The following is a 27,128-nucleotide window of genomic DNA, read 5'->3' on the forward strand; positions in this document are numbered from 1 at the left end:
GCCATTCCCACCCCCAGCCATGCCCACCTGTCAGGATGTCAGCTGCGGCTGTAAAAAAAGCAACTAGGACTCTTGGCTGTCCCTTCGCCTGCACAGGTTGAATTTGGCACTGTTTAAATTTGCACTGCTTTCAACAGACATTGGATCCACGTGGGAGCAAACAAGTGGATCCACCCCCCATCGCCATGGTCATGGTCTGTTTCAAAGAGTGCAGAATACAATATGCTTCCCAATGAATGACTGGTAGCACACCCTGATGGCGCCTTTGCAAGCACAACTTGTATTCCTTGCCATTTAAATTTGGCACCAAATGGAAGCCATGCTGCTTCAGTAGGGAGGTGTGCGTGTCAAACCCATCTGCTCTCCACCTGTGGAGGGTTGGCCACAACTGAATCCTCTCCACCAACTGAAAGTAGTTCCTCGCACTTGCTCCAGCCTCTGAGGAAGGGCCATGGGTGGTTCCTTCCTCAGAATAAGGCATTCTAGGCTCTAAGAGCATTTGCCTTGCTGCTGCGGTTTGTCACCATGGCTAGAAATGTTGTTTTATTTGGGAAAGAAATGTTAAAGTAACAACATCTTTAGATTTTTGTGGCGGTGGAGGCAGTGGAGAAGACACTTTCCCAGTCTTCTTATTAATATATCTCTGGTGGCTAATTCTCACACCCGATGCTGCAGTCATCAAGTGGGGATAAAACACATTCCACTCTTTAGTCAGCAGAATATTCTCTCAGATCTCACTAACAGCCTTCCAAGAATATTCTTCACTTACAAAGCATGCTATACCTTCATATTGGAAAGGGTTAACATTTAATGCTGGGTTCCAGTCTTCAATTCAATTAAACAATTAGCCATAAAGAGAAATAGTACAGATACAAGCTGAATTAATTTATCCCTCTGATTCACCACCTTCCAAAATGAAAACCAGTAGCTCCTACTGGCTAATTCTTTTGGTTTATTGGTGACTGGTTTCATCTTAATTTGATTACAGCTAAGCTAATCAATTTACTGAAAAGAAAGATCATATATGAACTTTAAACCTTAGTAGCATGGCTTATTTTGTGACTGAATTAAGTGCCTGCCTTAGCTCAGGATAGATTTGTACATACTTATCTTGATGTACCACAAAACTGTGTGACATGCATTCGCAAACACACCACTGCACATTCAATGCTTTGCACTGCTGGGAGTGTGTGCTAAATGTGCACTTGAAAAAAATCTTTTTTTAATTTATTAAATTTCTATACTGCCCTTCATCTGAGGATCATAGGGCAGTTTACAATGTAAAAACACAAAAAGTGTAACATAGTAAAAGTAATAATCTCAGCGGCCTCTTACATGATTCACTTTTATTTTGTATTATGAGAACCTATTACATTAACCTGCTGTTTACAGTAGTACCTCAGTTTTTGAGCATCGGAAGCTGAACGTTTCAGTTTTCGAACGCTGAAAACCCAGAAGTAATTTCTTCCATTTTCAAACGTGCCTTGGAAGTCAAACGGCTTCTGCTGCAATTTTTGCAATTTTCTCAGTGAAATTGCAGGCGGCCTTTGTGGCTCTGTTTTCTAACATTTCGGAAGCCGACTGGTCTTACATTCGAAAACTGAGGTACCACTGTATCAGGAAAGTTGGATACATTTATGTTCTGCAGCTTTGGTATAAAAGAGCCTCTGACATACCAGCATGGAGTAACCAAAGATCTCCCACAGCCAAGGAACCATATCTCACCTGGGTTTGGGAAGGCTTAAAGGCAGAGTCAAAGCTGTGTTGCAGGGAGTCCAGAAAGGGCTGGATTTTGTAGAGGCCATGCGTAGTCTGACTGGAACGGAAGGCCACAATATGGAAGTACTTGAGGATCTTCTCAAATCTCGGCTGAGTCATGATCAGTGCTATGCTCTTGTTGCTATAGAAACCACTACTCCAGATGCTGAGTACAGACTCGCAATGGTGAATGCTGGTGGATATCATGTACGCAAGGAAAGCCTTGATTTCTGTCAGGGTGACGTCCACCCAGGCATCATCGCTCCCAAATCGCTCCTGGTACTTCTTGGCATACATATTGGTTTGCACGACCACGTTCTTCAGCAAGTTGTCAGGGACAAAGAGTTGGAAGAAGTCCATGGCACTGGCAGTTGGTGGCATTTTGCGAGTGGGGCCTAGAAAACACAAAAAGAAACAGGTTGTTCTCATTTCCTTAGTAAGGGAACAGAGAAGTAGCAGTTAGGCCATCTGGCTCATGGACACTCAAATTCAGAGCTGTTTTCTTACAAGACATATTGTAATCAGTAGTCAGAGCAACATTAAAGGTAAAGGTAAAGGGACCCCTGACCATTAGGTCCAGTCGCGGACGACTCTGGGGTTGTGGTGCTCATCTCACTTTATTGGCCGAGGGAGCCGGCGTACAACTTCCAGGTCATGTGACCAGCATGACTAAGCCGCTTCTGGTGAACCAGAGCAGCACACAGAAAAGCCGTTTACCTTCCCGCTGGAGTGGTACCTATTTATCTACTTGCACTTTGTGCTTTCAAACTGCTAGGTTGGCAGGAGCAGGGACCGAGCAACTGGAGCTCACCCCGTCGTGGGGATTCGAACTGCCGACCTTCTGATCGGCAGGCCCTAGGCTCTGTGGTTTAACCCACAGTGCCACCCATTTAACAGGGTACAACATTGTACCCTATTAAAAAGAAGAAAAATAAATAATTTTTCAGGGCAATCCAACTTTTGTGCCACGGAAAGCTGGATTTTGTGGTATAAAAGATGCAGATTCAGCATGTTAACATAGACAATCTTATTTTGTATAATTTAGTCACATTTTTTGTTCTGCATCATCTTTTCTGAACATATATATAAGAACATAAGAGGAGCACTGCTGGATCAAACCAAAGGCCCATCAAGTCCAGGTCTATCTAATCTAATTTTTGCAGTGGCCAATCTATGTGAAGCCCACAAGCAGGATGTAAGCATGATAGCACTCCCCTGATCATGAACCCTACTATTCAAAGCCATTCTGCCTCCTATACTGGAGGAAATATACAGCCAACATATACACTGGCTTCTCTTCCATTTCTGGCTTTGCTAGATATTGAAGGGGGAAGAAACTCCACCCTCAACTGCTAAAATATGCAGCATGATCACTATTCCTATTTATTTATTTTATGCATTTATATACCACCCTTCAGCCAGATGATTTGTAGGGTTGTCTACAGCAGAACAACAACAATAAAAAAATCTAAAATCTGAATCAAAATCAAGAAGAAAAACCATCCCAATAAAAACAAGTCTACAGCATGTAGTCTGAAGTGAGTTTCACTAAGCTCAAAAAGTAGAATCAGCCTCATATAACCAGCAGATCTAGTTAATGCATGAAGGAGTTAAGAACATTGAATAAGTTGGTTGCCTAGACTTAGCTAAAAGGAGGCATTTTTTAAGCCTATATTTCCACGCTTTACTTTCCTGCATGTTTTGTGATTTTAAATCTCTGCTGGGGTTTTCTCACCAAGAGAGAATTTGCTCCCAAACCTGGATCTAGGCATCCAGGGAATTCTTCTTTTATCCGTTACTAAACTGTTAAATAACCCACAAAAGTGAGTAGGTTTAGGAATGGAGACTTTTTCGAGTGCCCCTTTGACTTCTGATATTTCAGTGCACATTGCTCATCTACTTTCAACTCTGCCTTTCCAGACGTAAGGACTAAAAATTTGGTTTGAAGGGCTGTCAGAGGACAACCCTTTACTTGAAGGGTTTCTCTCTTTGGTCTAAGTCCAGTTTAAAGATAAACAATGACAAGAAGGGGGAAACCACCGACAGTTAGCATGTGGGGAGCAAACTGAGCCAGTGCATGGGTTACTTGGTTACATAGTATAGTTGCATATATACAGATATATTATCAACCTTTTTAAAAAAGATGGCAGAATGGATTGTGGAAACTATCAAGGGATCTTTTTATTAGCTGCGGCCAGCAAAATTCTTGCAAGGATCTTAACAAACCACCTCCTAACTATATTCAAGGCTACCCTTCCTGAATCTCAAAATGGTTTTTGACCTTCTAGGGGGACAGTGGACATGATTTTCACTGCTCGACAGCTTCAAGAAAAATGTAGAGACCAAAGCCAACCCCTGTATATGGCATTTATTGACCTGACCAAGGCCTTCAACACTGTAAATCATAATGCCCTGTGGACTCTCCTTCTCCTCAAGAGGAGTCTGACCCTTTCAGAGTACAGTAAGTCTCCTGCCCCTCCAGAGAGACCCCACTTCTTCTTTCCAAGCTCACATCATCCCTACATTCTCTTCACTCTTTTTCTCGGTGTGGTGATCTATATTAGTCTCTATGGTTGTCGTTCTCTTCATTTCCTGTTCCTCCTCACCCCAGCCAGCTGTTGAAGAGATTAAGAAAGGGCCCCCAGGGTCTGCGGAGCTGGACCATTCCTCAGACCATGCAAAGTTATGCCATATCTAAGGGCTGAACTTGATTCACATAACAGTTGAGTGTTAACACCAGCATTTCCTCTTCCAGACTTGAGTCACCAGGGCAAATCATCTGAAAACTCTGTCATGGTCTCGGATAGATGTTTATACCATATTTGCCCAGCAATTCAGGGTGTTATCACACATCCATCAGCATTAGGAATACAGATAAAGGTTTTTTTTTAAAAAAAGGTAAAGGACCTCTGGATGGTTAAGTCCAGTCAAAGGGGACTATGGGGTTGCGGCGCTCATCTTGCTTTCAGGTCAAGGAAGCTGGCGTTTATCCACAGACAGCTTCCCGGGCCATGTGCCAGCATGACTAAACCGCTTCTGGTGCAACGGGACACCGTGACGGAAACCAGAGCACATGCAAACACTGTTTACTTTCCCGCTACAGTAGTACCTATTTTTCTACTTGCACTGGTGTACTTTCGAATTGCTAGGTTGGCAGGAGCTGGGACAGAGCAATGGGAGCTCACCCGGTCATGGGGATTTGAACCGCCAACCTTCTGATTGGCAAGCTCAAGAGGCTCAGTGGTTTAGACCACAGCACCACCCACATCCCTATTACGAATACAGCAGTGATACAGGGAGATGGTATCTGGCCCTTCGGCATTTATCATTTTGGGTTGCATCTATATGTAAAATCAATTTACTTTGCTTTGAAGATACAGATAATGAAGTTTCCCAAAACAGCAAATTTTCATTCATAATGCACAGCACCAAAGGCCAAAGAAATGAAATAAATATAAAAAAGTACATGCTAGAACTTTCAGAAAACCAGGTTGGTATAGAATATTCCATTATTATGATTTTTCACACAATTATATTTTCAGCAGCTAGCACTCTTTAAAGTGCAATTTTTCTGAGAAGTGATTATGTTAAAGTGGTACTCATTTATTCAACAGACGCATTTCCTGAGTGCAGTTATTTCTATGTATCTGCATTAATGCTCAAAAATATTTTTCCTCCTAATGTAATATAAGGGCATGATCCACCCCAGCACAGGTAAAGCTTAACCCATTGTGGGCAATCAACACAGGCCTTATCTCTTCCCCCTTCTTCAGTCTTGAACAGATAGAAGCAGCAAGAAACACATAGCGACCCACCAGCCATGGGACCCTGGCCTGCAAGTTATTCTACAAGCAACTTGTTTGGCTGGGGCTCTGAAAAAGAAAGGAAACAGGCAAGACAAAAGGTGTGCCTGAGTTCTGGCCAGTGCGCTACAGCTTGTGTGTCTCCATATATGTTTTTACATGCCTTTCAAATGTTTTGGACAACAATCTTCCACCAGGCCCAGGCAGTATGATCAGAGATGATCAGGTTGGGGAAGACTGAAAAATTGTATTCTGTTGCTTCATATACAGTATTGCTGAACCTGTTCAGGTTACTCTGTGTGTGTGTGTGTGTGTGTGTAGGTATTTTGAACTTGCAAATGAAGCAATGCTTCTTTCATGCTATCCAACAGATGTTTGAGTCCTCTCCAGCCCTCCTCCATGCAAAATCCACCCAGCTGTGGTCAGCATTAAGTCACTTGCTATTGAAATCTCTGGTGATTTAAATTCTGGAATAGACATGGCAGGAGTCTGGTATGCCTGTACTCGGCACACTGTGTTCCAGCTCTGATAAGCACGACTGCTTACTGCAGGAGTCTCCAGCATCCAGAAACAGAGAACACGAGAGGAAACCACACATCCAATCTGCCAAACAGCATTACAGTTAAAAAAAAGAAGCCAGTGCGTCATAGGGAGCTTAGAAGGATGCACATTCACAAATCATCAGAGTCAATCAAATGCTGCAACAACTTTGTCCTGCAAATTAAGGTCCTGCAAGCTGTTAGTTATTTTGCGCTATTATATTGCTTTGGCCGATCACTATTTGCTTAAAAACAAGACCGAAAGCAAAGAACTTTTGCTTAGCCTCCAGGTTCTCATTGGATTTTAAGAGTACCACAAATTCTCAGATTTTTAAATACATGTGTTTTTTGCAATGATGAGCTTGGAAATGGGATGGAAACGCACCAAATCACATTTCCCAGATCAGAAGGGAACAATTTCAGAATTGAAATTTCAGAACTGGTGAAGAGTGTCAAACTTTCCATTTACTGGGCTTACCCTGAAGAAAGACAGAGTCAGGTCACAGCTTCCATAAAAGAATAATAAGGTGGGCATGCTTTAAAAAATCCCAATGATTTCAGTAGCATTTAGACACAGCATAGTATTTCTAGAGTGTGCCGAGATACACAGTGTTGTAAAAGGCCAATAATAAAGAAAACATTTTTATTTTCATCTCTGGCAAGACCGAAACCACCCCTTATTTGAATTTTCCCATTTGACTATTTCCCATTTCTATTTCTAGGAAGCCACTGTGAAAACAAGATGCTGGACTTGGCCTGAAGCAGCAGCCTCTTATGCTCTTATTTTGGAAACACGACACAAATTTCCTTCTTCAAAAGCAATCTAAGTAAGGCTTCTGGGCTACAGGACATCCCAGTTTGATCTGGGGGTGCTTATGCAGATTGACCACAAGCAAAACCTATGCAGATTGTATTTCTGAGATGTGTTTGGCTTTAACAAAAGAGGTGTCCACACATTACATTCAGTGAGTGTATATACTCTGTGGACCTGTGTGTACATAATAGAAGAGTTTTACAAATCCAGTGTACACTTTCTCACACAAATACTTACACATGTGTAGAAAGAAGTCAGCTTGCCCCTGTGTTCAGTGCAACATGTGACTAAGCCTTAACTCAGGTACATTTGAGAATTCCTATTCCCTCTTGTCTTTCAGCTGTGCCTAGTTCCTTCTATTTTTGCTTCTCTATGTCTGCTCATGTTCTTGAAGCTGACAAGTGATGGTTGAAAAAAATGTGGCAGGATCACATACTCACACATTACAGCCCCCTAATCCCTACTGTGATCTCTTGTCAAACAGGTTTTTTCAAACATGGCAAAAACCTGTTTGCCAGAAGTGAGTATCTATATCACATGCTGTGATGTCTTTTCTCACCCCACCTTCAACAATCTGGAAAAGCTATCATCTGCCCTGCTACCTGAAATTGACAGAGCTAGACGTTTCATTCACAATTATGGGTTTATACCTTGCTGAAGACCATTGTATGCAGGTAAGAAAATAGTGCTTCAAGTCCACACATTAATTTTCCAGCAGGGCTCTGTGATACATGATGAATCATATTTCAACCAGTCACAATTGCTCATAGGTGGAAGGGATGCTAAAAGACCTTCATAGCATCAGCTGTGAAAATATGCTTAGCTAAAGCTAAATCTGTTGCATGGTGACTAGGAGTTTATGGGTAAAATGCAAGTGACATCCTGTCCCTTTGTGCCATAAAATAAAGAAATAAAACCCAGTCTATATTTCTAAGAAATATTTTCTGTTAGACCATACTCAAATCTCTTTGTCCAATAAGAACTGGGTGGGAGTGGAAGGCTATAAGCCACAGAGAATTTCCTGGCAACTGCCTATGGTTTTATTTCCTCCATTTAAAAGCCTCACAGTGATTTGATGGTCCATCAGATGGTTCCCTTCAGTAACAGTCCCAACAGCTAGCAATTAAAAGCAACCCTACACAATACATATCCTTCAACTTTGGGGCGGCTTAATACAGCAGGACGCAGGTGGCGCTGTGGGTTAAAGCCTCAGCGCCTAGGACTTGCCGATCGAAAGGTCGGCGGTTCGAATCCCTGCGGCGGGGTGCGCTCCCGCTGCTCGGTCCCAGCGCCTGCCAACCTAGCAGTTCGAAAGCACCTCCGGGTGCAAGTAGATAAATAGGGACCACATACCAGCGGGAAGGTAAATGGCGTTTCCGTGTGCAGCTCTGGCTCACCAGAGCAGCGATGTCACGCTGGCCACGTGACCCGGAAGTGTCTCCGGACAGCGCTGGCCCCTGGCCTCTTAAGTGAGATGGGCACACAACCCCAGAGTCTGTCAAGACTGGCCCGTACGGGCAGGGGTACCTTTACCTTTACCTTTTAATACAGCAGTGAAGCTACAGAAGCAATTGGTTAATGTGTTTACAGCAGCTGGAAATATATTAGAAGCTATGAAAGATCCTAAGTGGCAGGTGAATGGGCAGTACAGTACAAGGTGGACCAAAACAATGTTCCTTTAATTGGGATTTCCCTATGGGTCTGCTATGTAGCATAGTAGAAAATATGTACTAGAATATAGTTTAAACCTCATAGATTCTTAAGGTGTAAGTGGTATTTTTCTAATGGGTGCATTCTCAGCAGAGAATCAGAGACACCCAAGCGGAAGAGCACGGCTCAGTAGCTGCAATTCACCTGCAGTCTAGCATGAATTCATAGTCCCCGAGGTAAAGGCTTCGGCAGGGGAAAGGAAAGAGCAATAAAAAATGCCACTCTAGCCTACATTTCTATTTATGCAGTCGCTGTCAGATGCCCCTAGCATAGAATAGCTGGCAATTTGGAAGGACCCCAAATGTTTGCATTGGTCTTCAACCAGTGGGTTGCCTTAGCAGTATGGATGTGTAATTACGCAGCTGTTATATCAACCATCTTTTTGGGCAAGGAGAAGGAATAGGTAGCAGAAAGAATGGCACAGGAAGCTGACTGATACTGAGTCAGACCTTTGATTCATCTAGCTTAGAACTGTGACTATGCCAGCTGTTGCAGATGTTTCAACTACAACTCCCATCTGCGCCAGCCAGCACAGTTGGCTAGGGGTGATGGAAATTGTCCAAAACATCTTGACCGTTTCAGATTGGCAAATGCAGGTCTACAGTGGCTTTCTTGGGTTTCAGATAAGAGCCTTTTTCCAGTTGTATCTGGAAAATGCTGGAGAGATATGACAAAGGGGGGGAGGGGCAAAAATGAGAAAGTTCATAAGAAAGAGAAGTTAGAGCTAGAAAAATATAGGAAGGAAAACATGGAAGTTACAACAAGAATAATAACCCCATGTTGCTGTTTGTATTTAAATGGAGCCTTCATTTAGGAAGTTTAATGTCCATTAACTAAATATTTTTGTAAAACAGTGTGTGTCTTTTTCCCATACACATGGACAATCTAGCACAATACAAATCATAAACTGCCAAAAGTACATAAAACAATTGAATTCATCACAAAAATATGCTGAAAAATGTCAAAGCACCGCTGCAAACAGTCATGCCACAGTTTAAAAAAATATTCTCATGCTACTGTTGAGGATCTAATGACTCGACAGTCTGTACCTGCTACAGGTTTGCAAACAGAAGACACAGCACTTCCAATTTCCTCATGTACATTCCACCGAAAAGAGCGTTCAGAGAATATCTCCGTGAATTGGTTCTATTTTGCCAACGAACATCAAACCAGATCATATCTTTTACAGTGCTGGCAGTAAAGCGGTCCACACATGGCACCTCGGGGACTATCCATTAATGAACATTTACAGTCATCTTGCACAGGCGAAGTCTGATTGCAAAAATGCATGCTCAGAATCTGATACCCGGCACTGTATCATGACCTGTAGTTGTCTTCCACAGGCGAAACGTTTCAATTCTTATCTCCCTGATGTCATAAAAACAGCACTGCAGACCGAGATATGAGAACATATACAGGATAAGTCTGCTTCTTCACTAAGCTCATCTTTTCCTCATATGAAGGCATGCTCTCATTATATATATATTTATGGATTTAAACACGAAACTGAATTTCACTGTATTTCCTTGTTTATAGCCTTGTGATAAACTTAAGATTTCATGCTGTGACCAGTGAATTGAGGTGGGATGTGTGGAAGGCACACAATTGAGCACATTTCGGGCATTAATTATATGTGCAGCTGGCTTCTGTTGCAAGTTCTGCCAATCAGTATTATCGACACCCAAACAGCCACTAAGCTGCCCACATTTTGTGCTGGTGCATTATGGATAGTAGTGTAAAGCTGGAGATAGCATAGCATTGCTCAAAACAAACAAAAAAATAAAGTTCCACAACTTGCACAATTATCTGGTTGAGATAATTGGGAAATGGAGGGGGGTATCTTCATCAGATTTTAGTCTCAACTTTTTGCCACTGTGTTTTCTGCTTATCATTCCCTCTGTTTCTGACATTCAGGTATGAGTGCCATTCCTTATGGAATCATGATGACATCACAATCCAGAGGTGATATCAGAAGGCTTGGCGAACACCAAGATTTTTTAAAAATACAGCAAACCTTAAGGGGGAAAGCCTAAGAGCTCCCACCCCGGCAAAAAAAACCCACAACAGCCTAGTAAGGTGTGTGACCACAGAAAGCTAACTGTTAGATGGAAGGAAGATTGGGGGTGAGGAATGGCATATCCTGGAGTAGGGCAGATTTGATTTGACTGTAACCATATTCCTTCTGAAATTCAACATTTAAAATAAAGCCTCAAAATATGTGTCAGAGGACCCTGACAAACCACAACATATTCAACTCAAATAATTTATTTATCAGGCCCGTAAGTCATAACAACAAAGATAAATCATAAACATTCAAATGAATTCTACAATTCAATAAATCCCAGTACCATTAAAACAATCAATTACATGTTCTGTTTTGACTGGCTGCCCTTTAGTTTAAGTGAGTGATTAATAATCCCTTCCTAAAAGGTAAAAGTAGAATGTCCAGATATTTATTCAAAACGCTTATGACATTTGGACAGGACTACTATCTCATTAGAGTAGCAATAACCTTTACATATGTCTCTTTACACTGATGTGAACTAGGGATGGAAGGATCTGTCAGTTTTGGTTCTCTGTTTCTCATTTTTTCCTATTTGAAATTCCGTTCTTGATATTTTGCAGCCATTTGTGTTTGGTTGTTTGTTTTTTTTAAAAAAAAGAATATTCAAAAGAATTCATCAGTGTTTTAGTTCAAAGTTCTCCTAATAAACACATGCTTTGACTAATGTACACCTGTTTGTAAGCCAAACTAATTTTCACTAATATTTTCGTTTTTATGCACACTTTCCCCCAATGTATGCATTTTAGTAAACACTGATTTGATTGGAGAACTGTATCACAATATTCAGATAAGAGCGAATTTAGAAAGTTAGTTGTGCTTGGGTTCGCATACTGCTCTGGAAAGTGCAAAATTGATAGATTTGGCCTTAAATGCATATGAAATTGATTTTCTCCTCCACCCCTAGTGCGAACTGGAAATCATATACCATAGTAAAACAAGAAAAGGGCTTCATACACAACCAAGGTACAGAGCAGGAGATAATACGAATCAATGGGTTAACATTTCCTTTGCTATTAAGTCAGAGACATTTGCAAGTATAACATATTATTTCCCACAATGACTTTTTCAAAAGAATATGCTCCTTCAACCATTGTCAGACATTGTTATACAAAGAAACAGTAGCAGCAGTACTAAGGGTCAAGATGCTGAAATAAAAGCAATTCATGAAATTGAAGTTATCAGCTGACTGACCTGCATAACAGCACTGAAAGCACTAAGGTTAATGTGTACTTTGTATGCAAAGCATAGGGCAGAGGAAAATGGGCTTTGTTAGTGAATCTCAAGAGAGACCTGTGTGAGGGGCTTTGTTCAACAACTGATTGTTAATTCATGCAAAGGGGTTTTAATTTTTTTTTTTTAAGCATTGGGAGAGAGGAGATGCAGATAGTCGGAAGCACATTAACTGCAAGCCAATGTTCCCGACTGTCTAAGAAAACAGAAGGAGCAATGCAAACTCTTTAACAAAACCTCCACAGTGATCTAACACATTTCACACCTGTGTGACTTGTGTCTTCATCAGAGAAATGCTACAGCAAGAAATGTTTCTTTCTGCTCTCACAACTTCCTGATTGCTTAGTGATGGAGCCAATGTTTGTCAATTGCTCCGTGCTGAACAGCTCTAGACAAACAGCCAAGTGGAGGAAGGAACAACTAACCAAAACAGAGGAATTGCTGTTCCATCAGATTTCCATCCTGCCCCTTCTCAAAGGAACTCGGGACAGGAGAATGAAACACCCCAAAACACATTTGCGTGTCGAGATCCCGCAGCCACCCCCCTCTTTGGAAATAACTCACACAAGGACACAGATATTAGGTTTATGTTATTGGGCAAATTTTGGCCACAACTTTATTGAAATTACAGAATGTGAGCGGTATTGGCTTAGGCATTGATTGGACCCAACTATATCTGACTCCTGCCCATTGTGCAGGAAGTAAGCCACCGGTAGGGGGAGCCCTGTCGATGCGAACCAACTCAAGCTCCCCCTGGTGTTCCACTCGGGAACGGGGTCGTGTCAAGGTCTTAGCCCCCCAACTGGGCTTCAGACTAGATCAACACCCCCGGATTCCTTTAACGGAATACCCTTAAGCATGGAGGGGCATGTGATGGCCACACCTCCCCCCCCCACAAGGTCAAACAATGCCTAATCACAACCCTAACAAAGTTGTGATGAGGAGGTCCTCTGGCTTGCTCCTCAGTTTAAACGGCCCCGGCCACGCCCCCCCAGCCAGCGGATTGGCTGGCCGGGCTCTGACATGGCTGGGATCCCCCAGGCAATGGGGGACAAAGTCCCCTGCCCCCGGTGGGGAGTGGGTGGCCACACGGTCCACCACAACTCCTCCCCACTGGGAAGTGGAGCGGATTTATGTGTGTGCTCTCCCCACCCCTCTCACACGATACACCACTTCCCTGAATGGTGAGAAGTTCCTGGTGAGAAGTTCCTGGGGCACAGCACTTACTTACCTGTGCCCTGGAAGAAGTAAATGTGGTGCCCTCTGCTTGTTGTTGGACTTGCTTCCATCAGTTCAGCCAGCATTGTCAATGGACGGAGATGATGGGAGTTGGAATCCAGCAACATCCGTAGGGCACCCCATTGGTTTTCTCTGCCCCACTGCCCAACCTTCCCCAACCTAATGCTTTCCTCCAGATGTGCCATGGGTCTTGTAGTGCCAGTTAGGATGTGGTGGGAATGACAGGATCCGTCTGAGGGAAGGAGGTTGAGGGTGGGAAAGTTCAGGCAGAAATGGAGAAGGTCTCGAACTTCTGCTGCCCAACGCTTCGCTAAAGGTCTTAGCTGAGTCAGTTCTGACTCTGCCTCCTGAAAGAGAAGCTCCCAGAGTAGTGGAAGAGTGTCAGGTTAATAAAGCAGATCTGGCTGAGTTAGAGGCAAAGGGAGAGGCAGAAGACTGGACTCTGGTCTCATCACTAAAGATGTGCCATTGCACCATTGCAAAGAGACTCAGCAAACTCCCATGGTAAGCACAGCATTTCCACTTAAGACAAGACTGTGAACCGTAGTAGTAGTAGTAGTAGTAGTAGTAGTAGTAGTAATAACAATAATAATTCTACCCTGCCCATCTGGCTGAGAGTATGAGTTACCAATTATGGGATTATTCGCCTGTGGGGTATTTTAAAGGAGTCCTCCAATATCATAACTGTACTGGCCAGAAGGGGTAAAATGGGAACCAGGGACTGGACAGGGGAGGGGGCAGTTTTATCTGATAATTCTTGGCTCAGGTTGAAAAATGTCCCCCCACATACACACACTTGAAAAGCTGTTATATATAGATAGCTAAACAGATTTTTGTTAGAAAGCATTTAGGGCAATGCACAGATGTTTGAAAAGCTGGATTTTGGGGAAGAAGCATTTAGGCATCTGCAAAAAAAAAGGCAGCAGCAAACTCCAGCAACTAACAACCTGATGGAGTCAGAATAGACTCCAGAAATAGCATTAGAGTCCCTCAGCGTCAGAACACCGCCTCTGCTAACTGCTCTCCAACAACTGCATGCAGGAGGCATAATGGAGTAGCACCTATTAAGGACTCAACCCTGCAGTGCAGGAATGAAAGAGGACGGGGACAGACCTGGAGACTAGTCCATTTGTGAGAACAAATGGTAGGAAAATGTCCCTATACTGTGCCGGCAGGCAAGATCAAGCATCGGGTTTCAGCATTCTGGGGCACCCCACATAAGGAGGAGACCTATTGCCGATTAATCAGACTTCCTGGTCTTGCTTCTCCTCCTTACGGGCCTTGAAACGAGAATGCATGGGGGATGGATGGAAAACATTTTGTTTGGAGACTTTTCCATATTATTTTCCCTGTTTTCCAAAAACTTGGTTGGGGGGAAGTGGGGAGGGGAACCCAATTTTTCATCTCTACACTGGCCTGCTCTCTCCCTCTGGGCATGGAGGAAAGCATAAACAAACACTAGGTCCAAATAGAAGGAGCAGAAGTTGCCATTGCCTACTTGCTTACCTCCCCTTTTCCTCTAGATCCTTGTCTGATCCAGAGCACACCAATAACCAGTAGAGGGCTGCTGCCTCTAGAGACTGGTAGGGTGGGAGTCAGGGAGGCCAACAGTAGGTGGCGCCAAAATTAACTCACCAACTGAAAACCAATGCTGTAAGTGACAGGGGAGATCAAACGCCCAGTGGAGCAAGAGCCAAAGATAGGAAGAGAACTAATTCAGGTTTTGTCCCCCTACTTCTCCCTACTGAAGTCTGTAAGGGCAACAAAGACTAAGGATGCCCTTTAAAAAAAAATGGGGGGGGGGGTTATTTGGTTGTTTCTTTTTTATTTTGCTTATGCATTCTGCGTTTTTATATTGTAATTTTAGTCTGTGAACCATCCTGAGACCTGCAGGTATAGGGTATTATGTAAATTTAATAAATAATAATAATGAGGAGGAGGAGGCTGACAGCCAGTGCCAGCCCCCAGATAGATAGGTAGGGGCTGCCTGAAGATAGACTGAGGTTGATGAAGCAGTGCCCCACTTAACCTGATGGACTAGCCTCCTCTACTTTTAACCCAAACATTCATTTGGGATAGGGTTGCCATATTCTGGGGATCATAAACCCAGACACACCACCATCTGGACACACACCCCACCATTCTGCATCTCCCTCACTCGCCCCCTATCTGCCAGTAACCCCTTCCTCACCCACAGGCTTTCCTCTTCTTCCCCTCCCTCTCTTACCTCTGCTGTCTTTGGCCTCCTGCTCATGATGGGAAGGTTGCGCGAGGCCTGGCAACCAACATGGGGCGACCAGACACAAGGTGTGACCCCCAGCAGGCTGCTCCAGGCCACCCGATGAGCACTATCTGTTCCGAGGCACAACGCCTTCTGAGCATGCAGGTGCCCCACAAACACACAAAAATAAGAACCCCTAAAATCTGGACATTTAATCCAAAATGCAAACATCCGCCTGGATGGGGGTCCTGGATGGGCCCCCCAAAAGAGGACATGTCTGGGAAACCCCGGACGTATGGCAGCCCTAATTTGGGAATCTTCTTCTTCTTCTTACCATATAGTGCTGCTGTTGAAACACACCTTTCATCAGGCCATGACCTGGTGGTGAGTCCTGACCAACCAGCTGAAGACCAGTGCTCTAGGTGGTGAGGTAAAAGGTAAAGGACCCCTGGACGGTTAAGTCCAGTCAAAGGCGGTTATGGGGTTGCAGAACTCATCTCACTTTCAGGCCGAGGGAGCCGGTGTTTGTCTGCAGACAGCTTTCTGGGTCATGTGGCCAGCATGACTAAACCTCTTCTGGCGCAACGGGAGATCAAGTACAAGGGATGAGGGGGGAACCCATTCTAGGTATCCTGCCTGAGCCCACCCCATCCCCCAACCTGGAGCTGACACTGTGTGCAGCGGAAGGTCTTTCCTTTCAAGTGACACAGAAGGATGCTGAACCAAAACTGTCTTCCTTCCATCTCTGATGCTGTCATCACGCAGCAATCCCAAGGGTAAGAAAGTGAATCTCATTGTAGCAGAGAAGTTAAAATGCAAAACATGCCAGGTGTATAATGAGCTTCTGATTTATGCAATGCCACTTAAAAATGGCACATTAAAATTATAATAAGCTCCACACCCCTTTTGTGTAGAATGTTTGCTATAAGGGATCCCTGAAGTTTTTAACTTGAGGTTGCTATGCTGAAGAAAACACATTCTATGTATTCTAGCAAAGAACAGTGTTTTATCTAAAAGTCACTCACATGTCCACCTGCAATACTAAACACCAACCATCTCTGCTCAGTCTCAAGATGGTGATATAAGAAGTAAGTCCAGCCACTAATTTCTCAGGAGCTCTTTCACTCATTTTCAATTCCCTTTAGCTCCTAAATACTCCTCTGCTTGAGCAAACATGAAATAAATGAGACCTGGAGGCCTATTAATGCCCTGACAGATACATGTTAGAGGGTTGTCATAAAATGGACTAGTGGGTTGGAAAAGCCATGTAAAGTGTCTTGTGTTGTTTTCAGGAAGGATTGGAATTGAAAAGGAAAGGAAAAGAATCGTGAAATCCCATTCAGCTTTTGTGTTTCTTTGAACCACCCACCTTCCTCATGTCCCTGTTCTCTCACCTCCTATTCTGATTCTCATTTCATCTGCATCTTTATTGGATTCTGTTTGCAATGCCTTCCCTCCCACATCTTCCCTGCCCATCTGTTCTCTTCTCCACATTTGCCCTATTTCTCGAAACAGGCCAATTCCAATTCAGGGCCCCCTAATCCCTAATGAAGACCCTGATGTCTTCAAATGGACTCCTAGAGATAAAAGGGAGGAAAGGGCATTTCAAAGGAGGCACAGCTGATTCCACAGATTTTGTGCCGAGTCAGAGGAGCAGCATTAAATAAAGTGTTCTGTCTGCCAGATTTTAACTGAATGATCACATTCATCAGTCAGGTCAATATTATTTATGATCTGGAGAGAAGATAAATGCTATTTCAGATCTGGCTATTTATAATACCTTACAAATCTCTGGGAATAGACTGTCTTCAATCTCTTTGACGTTGTCCGCGGGTATCTTCAGGATGTTGTGTTAATGCCGAAGATAATAAAGGTAATATTTCATTATCTTTGAGAAGTGAGACGGGCCAACATTCAAAGAGAGAGACACACACATAGTCATGAGAATGTAGTGCACTCATTATCATTGCTAGTAGAGCACACAGAAGACCATTCAAAAGTGGCACCACCTATTTTCTGTCTAAATTGGTTCAGACCCCTCGGCCACTATACTTCTCGGGATTCTACTACCTCATTCTGAGGTGTCTGCATATAGACTGCACACCTGCAGTGCTCAAATCACAGGGAGGTCAGATGGTACCCCCCTCCTTTTGAGGTGAGTCCCCAAAGTCCTGTTTGTTTGTTTGTTTTTAAAAAGCTCCAGATATGGAAAACTTTGGTTTAAATTGAATGGATAGGACTTGTGAGTTTCATTTAGGACCCTCCTTACCTCTTCCTTCATAATTCAAGTACCAGGCTGTGATGTGACCCAGCAGAAGTAAGGAAATTTGAATTTTCCACACCACAGATAATCCACAGATAATTATATAATGTAATTAGATGATTATATTATCTGCTCCGGGGGCAGTGGCATCCTGAAGGGCAGCCTTGTACCGTTGAGTGACGGAAAATATGCAAATTAAGTTGATATAGTGGACAACAAATTAATGTTTATGTTTTCATTTTGTAAAAAACCAATAAATTAACTTTGAAGCAGGAAGCTGGGGAATGCCTGAAGAGGAACTAAATCGGCCCTAGATCTGCTTCACGGCTTTTCAAGCAAAGGTCACATTCACACCATACATTTAAAGCATATAACTTCCACTAGGATTCTTCCCAGGATTCTTAACCTGGGAACCATAGTTCTTCACCTAGGTTCTTAACCTGGGAACCTGAACAGACTAGAGTTCCCAGAATTAAGGGCGTGGGGTTGTGTGCTTTCAGTGTATTGTGTGGATGTGTCCGTAAGCAACTGAGACTGCTACAAGGCTGAGGGCTCACCAAAACTTCCCTTTCTCCTGTGATTTCTTCTGCTTGTCACACAGTTTCTAGGCACGGGTTCGAGAAGTTTTTCTTTCGTCCTGCCACTTTCTCTGGGCAAACCCATGGTTCACTGCTGAATCAGAACAAACATCAGTCCACAGAATACCCAACTGATGCTTGTTCTGATTCAGCCGTCAGCCATAGGTTTTGTCAGGGAAAGTGGTGGGACAAAAAGGAAAACCTCTTGGACTCTGTGCCTTAGAAATCACAACTGGAAGTCTGGATGAGCCTGCACAATGCCATATCTGCTTTTGCTGCTCCTTTAGGTTGTTTTTCTTCTTCTTTTGAACTTCCTTCCTTCAAATGAGTTAGTTTAAAATACCTTTTGAACAAAGGAGAAGACAGCAAAGATCCCAGGCTGCATCTGCTAGCCTTCCCCCAGCCGAAGGCAATCTTTATAGGAACAGCATTGCAAGAAAATCATCAAAGGTAAAGAGAAGAAACAAGCCAGAGCTCCACAGGGGTTTTGGGTGCCTCTTTTTATATTATTGACCTTTTTTATTGCTTTTGTGTATTTTCTCTTTTTTTTCTTGAGCTTTTCAGTATGATGCTCAAAAGAAATTTCTTGGTTAAGCAATAATTTTCTCAACTAAGCCTTTTATAGTTATATATATATATATATATATATATTGCTGACCATTATCTCCCCAGAATAAACTAACAAGCAGCACCTGCTGTCTCCATTCACCAGCCCCAGCTTTGAGGGAGCTTTCCGCTTCCTTACAATGAAATGGCCTGAATGAGCAATGCTGTTTCTTTCAAGCTGGGGAATGGCTGCAGAAGTCTCTCTTCTACGGTTTGGACTTGCATCATTTGGAAACTCCTTGGTTACCACACCGGTTCCTCAAGCCAGTGGTGGAGGAAGGGGGGTGCGGTGGGTGCAATCCACCCTGGGTGTCCCCACGGCGGTTTGCGTGCGTGCAGGCTCTGCGCTGCCCAAATGGTCCGCCTGCTGCCTCCCCCCCCCCAGCTGTAGAGTGGCTGAGTGGCAGGAGGCAGGCAGACTCCAGAGGCCCCGCGGTGTGCCATGCCCCACCCCTATGGGAGCCGCGCGCTGCCCCAAGCGTCCGAGTGGCTTCCTCCGCTGCTGCCTCAAGCTGCAGTGTTGGTCGTGGAGAAGGAAGAATGCTCAGGACTAGCACTGGAAGATATATAAACATATCGTCCAAAACCAGTTTGAAGTCCATATCGTTATGTCTGTTTCATTATTTTTCACCTGGCAATATATTGCAAATCATGGTGTGTGTGTACGCTATGCAAAAATCACAATGAGCACATATATCAGTGATCAAGGCCCTTTTTGCCACAGAAGGCTATGGAGTGGTAGAGATCGGTGGATTTCTCTTGAAGTGTTAGATGTTTGTTTCTTTTTACTCATAATTCATTTCCAAGGTAAGATGGCCACTGACACAAATGTGAGCATCTGCTCACAGGATGCTCCTGCCAAAGAAGTGGAAGGAGATGGTCTCTGCCAATTCTGCCTTCCTCTTACAGCTTCTTGGAAAGCTGCTCTGAAGAGCTGAGGAACCCTCTGGGACAGCATGGAAGATGCAAGGGGAAGGGGGAGGGATGGAAATTGTCTTCTTCCGCTTCCACACTTCCTCCAACAAGTGCTGGTTCTCAGTCCCTTCTGCCTTTCCATTTGCTGAAGGTGTGGTCTGGATCTAACCCATTGTGTATGTGCATTCTGCAGAATTAAATCACACTTCATGTCAATGGCTCTAAATGGACTACTTCCAACACACACACACACACTGCAGATTATATAGTATCTTCCTTTCATTTTGTACAATGAATCTGCCTCCCACCCTCAGCCCCCACCCCCACTGACTTCTTCCATCATCCACATCTCTATGGGGTCTTTGTTCTTTGTTTACTTTCTGTTGTTCCATATTTGAACACACATATTTGGAGCATGGCTCCAAGGAGATCTGTGAGACACATATATGGATTTAAGAGAGAGAGAGAGAGAAGAAAATTGGACATCATAAAACCAGGGGGGCGGGGAGGATTCTTGTGCTCAGTTGGCAGCTCCACCTAGGATATATATTTTTTTCATATGATGATGGTGTAGCAACTGTTCAGATTTGTGTTTGTCAATTTTTTAACTACTTTCACAAAAAATAAAGTTTACAAATATGGTTTGGGATTACTGTACTGATGGAGGGAATTAGAGGTACTCTCTTCCATGAAGCAATTCTAAATAAGCTTGAAGAAGGAAGCACTATTCTAAAATGGAGGGCAATGAGATGGTAAATGACAGATGTCACTCCGAGTAGGTCAGTAGTCTTTCCTCATCATGAGAGGTGCTCAAGAGGGAACAGGGGGGCAAGTGAAACAATAAGCTTGCACAAACAAAACAATATCTCATTATTTTCCCATGCCTGATTAACTGAATTCTCTTTTTTGAGATGATAGATTTCCCAAAATTATATTTACTAATAACAACATGATCTCATCTAATCCAATATCCAGGTCACAATCTACAACCAACTTCTGGTATGACAGAAGATTGTTTCAGCAGAAGGTTTTCATTATTACATTCCTGTTTTCTTAACCACAGGGCCACTTGAATCTGGTGTAAACTCCCTTGGTAACCACAGAACGTTTTCTCATTTCTTCTGATACAGAAAACTGACACTTAGAATCTTCAAGAAAATGCTCTTTTTATGGCCTGGAAATTTTCCACTCAGGTGCAAAATTGAATAAGCTTACATGCAGGTATATATGTTGCCCTAAAATGCATAAATCATAACACTTTGCCTACAATTCTTCTGCCATTTCCTTGTGACTCTTGGTATAAATAGGATCTCTGGTGTGCAGAGCAAATTTGTGCACATAAAAACGAGGCCTTCCAGCTTCAGTACAAGCAAAATATTAACCTGCTTCATTTTAGGGCATTAAGAGCTATCAATCTAGTCCTGAAAATATTAATTAATTCTTCTAACCTTGTCCTAAAACTGCCAAACAGCTTCATTAAGACTCCTGAGAGGTATATGCCTAGGATTAGATGACCCCAGGCTCCTACATACATGAGATCCCAGGCTGATATTTAAAATCTCCACATATGGAGATTCACATTCATCTTCAGAGCTGAATTGGAGCCTGTGACGGAAAAATACTGTACAAGTTACTGTGCAGCTACCAAAGAATACAGCAAAGACTGTTTTGGTTTAGGCTTCACAGCTGATGCTAAGAATGAAGTGGAACATGCTCAGTCATCAGCAGTTATTTGTGCACAAAACAACACCTGCAGCGAAAAGAGAATGTTCTTCCTCAGTGCTCCTCAATTTTTAAAGAGCAGCAATTCTACAAAGGTGCCCCAAATGACCTCACATTCCTGGAAAATGATACACATGACCCAAAGTTCATAGGCAACATGCAGACTTTAGGACAGAAGAATGTCATGGGCTAGATATTCCCACAGCAAAAAGTAAAGGAATTGGGGCAAGTGGAAACCTTACCTTTCCTAAGAAAATGGCGGTGTCATCCTACAGAAGTATAAGAAGCCAGGAAAGGAGATTTGTGGCCTGTGATGTTGTTTTGCTTTGGATTCTTCCCCAGAACCAAGGGACTAAGGACTTTGATTTTGCTGGTGAATGGAGAATTCAACCCTGTTCCCAACCATCTGGGGTGAAATAGCACTGTCTCAACTTGATACAGCCAAAGCCTACCCCCTATCAGCCCAATTTGGTTCAGGATCCAGACTTTGGACAGAGCGCAGGTCTCCTACAAACCCAATAGGAAATTTAGTGGTGCTGCCATCTGTATCAACTGGTCCAAAAGAACTGGACACAGTTCTAGAGAGAACTTAGAGTTGTGTGTAAATCCAGGTTACAGTGACGACACAGAGAGCAGCAAAGTACCCTCCTGAAGATCAATAGTTCCAGAACACTCAAGCAAGGAAGGAAGCTAAGGTATGCAAGCTGTGTTGGGAAAAACGATTAGGTTGTAAAATAACATTAGCATTTGGATCAAGAGAGCAATTTGATACTATTAGTACCATCCATGTACATATTAGAGGGCCTTGCTCGGAGAAGCTTCCCTTCTAAATGTTGAAGGCACCAGGGGAGCAAAGAGAGACGAGAAAGGGTGAAGCAAGGGTTTCACCCATATAGCCTTAATTCTCATGTGTGGGTTTTGTTCTGGGCTGGTTTGTTTTGCTGTTGTCAGAATAGCATCCTGTGCAGCAGTTTGGCAGAGGTCCAGCAAACAAGCCTAATGAGCCATGCTGTTTTTCACTGAAATCCGCTTTGCGGTAGGCCAACTGTGTTCTCTTTTGGGGAACAGGTGCGCCTATGTCCTGCTCTCCAAGCAGGTCTTTCTCAGAAAGCAGCTGCTTTTTTATTTTGGAAGCAGGGGTAATTGGATAGTTGGTTCCCAAGAAGCAGGATTCTGCATCTCTTCCACCACTCGTCCCCTTTATGGTTCTGCTTGGGACAGTGGTGCTTGGGAGGCAGTTTCTGCAAAATGCTGTAGAGGAAAATGAGGGGCAGATGGGGCTCATCAACCTGGGAAGGTAGCCCATCTAGGACAAGGAAACTCTGATCCTAAACCTCAGCTGCCTTGTGGGGTATCTTTGGCAGAAGAAACCCTACACAAATCCAGAGTGAAGTTGCTAAGGTGGTTGGATGGTGCCATATATGCCTCCTTCTGGCAACTCCTGTAGGCAAGCTGGTGCCAAACATATTGCTCTGCTTTCCTTTGGGAAACATCAGTGAGGCTTGGAAAGAGGTCTTGTTGTTTGGGCAGCCCAGGACCTCCATACACACTGCCCAGACTTGCGCCCCAGAGAAGTCACTTCCATGCTGCTAACACAGCGGTTTGACCTCACCCCTGGAGGCACACTCCATTGTCTCTCAAGACATATGGATACCAGCAACAACTTTTGAGTAAACATGGGCTGAGTTGAAGTTGCTCAGTGGAAGGATGTAGCACAGGAAGAGTAAGGGAACTGGCCACCATCAAGGAAAACTGAGAAATCTTTGACAGGCGGTCATCCCAGTTTCCCTACTGTGGTTGAACTGCCCCAGCTACACATTTCCTGAAGGGGTAAGAATTTCCTCTCCAGGAGCAGTAAATATGAAGCAGCATTGATGAATAAAGTCAGGTTTCTAGCTGCAGTCATTAGCACATTTCAATCTTCCATTCAAATTGTTAGCAAAGGTGGGATCACAGGAGGAAGACTGGCATTCCAATATTTCAGATTGTTGCTGAGTCAGTGCCCAGAGAAAATGAGTGGCAATTCTCCTTTTGAAAACACCATTTTTTATTTATGTTGCACTCAGACAGAACCCCAAGTGGCTGTTGTGACTCACATATCTTCTTTTACCGGAGAGCCAAGAAGAGTCGCAGTTACTACCTAGCACAGTGCTCCTCCTTTTTAAAAGAACCACAGTGGAAATGTCTGGTCATATGCTATAGAACAAAGGCCAGGGTCCCACAGAAATCAATGAGATTTACTCTTAAGACCTCAGTGCTGCAAGTCAGTCTTTTTTTGTGATTTATGAGAAGATGAAAGGAACCATCTGACGAAAACAATAGTGGAAGAAGCTGAATTTCTACAGACTATACCTGCTGAGAATGGAACTCCACTAACTGGGTAAGAAGGGGGATATCATGTTTGATTATGTCCCTTTATTATTATTAAATTTATTGGACACTTTTTCATACCACAGGCAATTTAAAGTGACTTTACAGAAAAACAAGCAAACAAAATAATAAATTCATTAAAACCGGTGGGGGGAGGGATACATTAAAAGCAACCATGCCCCATTTTAAAAGGCCATAGATTGTTAACATCCTTTTTCCACTGCAGCCCCATCTGCCCCTCAAAAAATCTGCTCTGGGTAGCAGGAGGACATCCTGCACATTAAAGGAAACCTTTGAGAAGGGGTTAACGAACTAGTGGTGTCTAAATTTTATGAAATAATAAGGAATAAAACAATGATGGAAGTTGTACTTCAAAACATCTGAAGGACACCAGGTTGCCGGAGTGCCCTACATCTTCATAGGTGGTGCACCTATTTTGAGTTAAGTCCCATTGAACTTGAGTAACTTTTGAGTGAAGATGCAGAAGATGGGACTGAAAGGAGCATGATTTCAGTTAATGGCTCATGATATTGCTGTCTTTCGTGACAAAGGCCCCCACTAGACATCTTTCTTATTTTGCATCTATGCTGATTTGTGCTCATGATGGTGTCAGGGTGGTTATGTGCAACCCCTATTTTCAGTACTCTTCGTTCCTGCAATCATTTCGGGGCACATGAACTGCTTTGTTTCCAATCAGTGCGTGTCCCATCTCTCCCTGCTGAAATCCTGTAACTCTTAAATGGTCCTGGGCTGGGTTGTCTACTTTTGTTGTGCTCTGTTGCCAGAGTGCACCCCTCCAGACAGCGATAGTGCCGCAACATTGGGGAAACATTGCATAACAACTGATTAGATAGATGGGCCAGCATAAATTCACCACTACTACACTATTATTGAATCAGCAATATGTTGCAGAATACATCCATAAAAGGATCCTCCAAAGTGTAGAATGGTAAGGAGAAATGGCCATTTCTTACAGAAGCATGGGCTCTATGAACTGTGCCTGCCTTAGGTTCACGTAACTTGTTTTTCCAGATCTACTGACTGTCTTTTAAAGGACCCCAGCATTAATTAAGGGATAGTCATCTCGTCAAAATCTATCAGCACTCTTTCTATTACTGTTCTGAATATAGCTTATATGTCGGAGAGATTAAACTGCAGTGTTTGTTGACCTTTGCTTTCCTTTCCAAAGTAACATGGACTCTCATTCTCAAACCGGAAAATCAGGTTTCCATGCTAGCTTAGTCTCCAGGCTCTGCCTTTTGTCACCGAATTTGAGCTAAGTGAATAATGCAGAGTTTGCAAAGAGAAACCAAACTGTTAAATAAACTGCACATTATTATTTGGAAAGCAGCTGGGTAGCCACGAGGAAGTGGTCAGATCTGAGGTGCATGTTCTGATTTCACAAAATGATAAGGAACTTCAACTAAGTCATTCTGAAATGACAGCACAGAGGATACGTCTTAGAAATGGTGATAGCGATGTCTCTCAATATGTTGGGGTGGGCACAGAGGCCGTGGTGGCTGAGGCACAGGGGGGCACCGCTAGGTGTGCACACTTGTGCTGCTGCCACCATGGCAACCATGATGCCAGCTGTCCACCACCAGGCTCGTGTCTGCTGCAGCCACCCAAGGGCTTGCTCTGGAGTTTTTGAAGAGGGTCACATGCATATTTCCTGTTCGCTCACTGTCTGCGCTTGTGCCTTCAACCATGTGTATCTCATACAGAACTTTCAACGATATGATACAATATGATACAATACAATACAATACAATACAATACAATACAATACAATACAAATCTTTATTGTCATTGTCCCATGCAGAACAATGAAATTGAAAAAAATCTACATCAGACATTCAAAAACCAACAAGCCTGCTATCCCAACTATCCCAGCCTGGATAGCCCCTAAAAAATCTGATACCCCATTATTGAATGCAATATACTCACATAGAGACTACCTTACACTGCATTTAAAAACAAAATCACATTTGGATAGAAACTGTTTCTCAGACGGCTAGTCCTAGTCTTTATAACCCTGTACCTTCTACCAGAAGGCATAAGCTGAAAGAGATAATTTCCAGGGTGCGCACTATCCTGCACTAATTCTGTAGCTTTCTTATGGCATCTGGAAGCATAGATTTGATCCAAGGTGGGAAGAGTGCCCCCAATTATTCTCTCCGCAGTCTTTACAACCTTGGACAGCATTGTTTTTTCCCTGACCGTGCAGCTCCCAAACCACACACACAGACCATAAGTTAATACACTCTCAACAGTACAATGGTAAAATGCCATCATGAGAGATTATTTTTCCGGAGGATTCTCAGAAAATATAACCTCTGCTGTGCTCTCTTCACCAGGTCTTTGCTTTGCCACCCTTTAGCACCTCCCTTCTGTTGGGGTGTGGGGGTGCCACTAGCATCCTGTGTGCATGCCTGGTGTTTTTGCAAGGTTTATGTGTGTGTGATATGGGTTGCTGGGGCACTGCAGCACTCCAAATGCCTTTCACTACCCAGTCTTGCTGTTGTTGCCTGTGGGTGGGTGCTTCGCATGTGCATTCCATCCCCTGGTTGTTTGCTTTCCCATGCTATCAAGTGCTTGCTGCTTCCCAGGAGCCCTCTCTGTGCGGCCTTGTCGTTCCTACAAATCTGATCAGGGCACCTGGGAACTCGTCCCCGCATGTCAACAGGTGGGCACAGTTCCCATACTGATACCAGCTGAGCCGGTTCTTTGTGTTTTGCTGGTTTATTTCCACCCCACTGGTCTCAGGCTGGCCCAGCCAACATTCCCCCCCTCCCTGAACCTCCTAAACTAGCTCTGGATCTGTCCTGCTTTATGCTGGTTTAACTTAAGCCTGTGCTTAGAATGGCCTAGTAAATCTATAAAACATTGCAGATGCCTCAACACATTCACCCTGAAGGAAACAGCTGGCTTTTAAAGATGATGGGTGCACATATTAGCATGCACTATCTTCATAGCTGTCAACTTTTCCCTTTTTAAAAGGGAAATTCCCTTATTCCAAATAGGATTCCTCGCAAGAAAAGGGAAAGGTTGACAGCTGTGACCATCTTTGTAGAGACATTCTGTGTGAGAGAATGGGGAATGCCTCTTCTAATCAGCCCCTTCCCATTTTCAGATTTATTTTTTAAAAAAAAAAACCAACACCCTGGTTTCTAAGAAACTGATATTTTAAAATTGACCCAAGATTTTAAAATCAATTCATCTAACTGATTAATTATTGCATCCACTTAATTCCAGTGTACTTTTCTGTGATGTATGTAGCGGTCTCAACTGCTCA

General features: G+C 43.4%; 1 protein-coding gene across 1 annotated transcript in view; it reads right to left on the reverse strand.

Moving 5' to 3' along the window:
• The window catches only part of PGBD5 (piggyBac transposable element derived 5), a 64,746-nt gene that overhangs the window by 24,272 nt on the left and 13,346 nt on the right, over nucleotides 1–27,128 (reverse strand). The window contains exon 2 of the mRNA XM_081906870.1: nucleotides 1,726–2,153. Coding sequence (XP_081762996.1) covers nucleotides 1,726–2,153 — 428 coding nt within the window. The remainder of the gene's footprint in view (nucleotides 1–1,725; nucleotides 2,154–27,128) is intronic.

The sequence above is a fragment of the Podarcis melisellensis genome, assembly GCF_964234715.1.
Source record: "Podarcis melisellensis genome assembly, chromosome: 3".
Classification (NCBI taxonomy): domain Eukaryota; kingdom Metazoa; phylum Chordata; class Lepidosauria; order Squamata; family Lacertidae; genus Podarcis; species Podarcis melisellensis.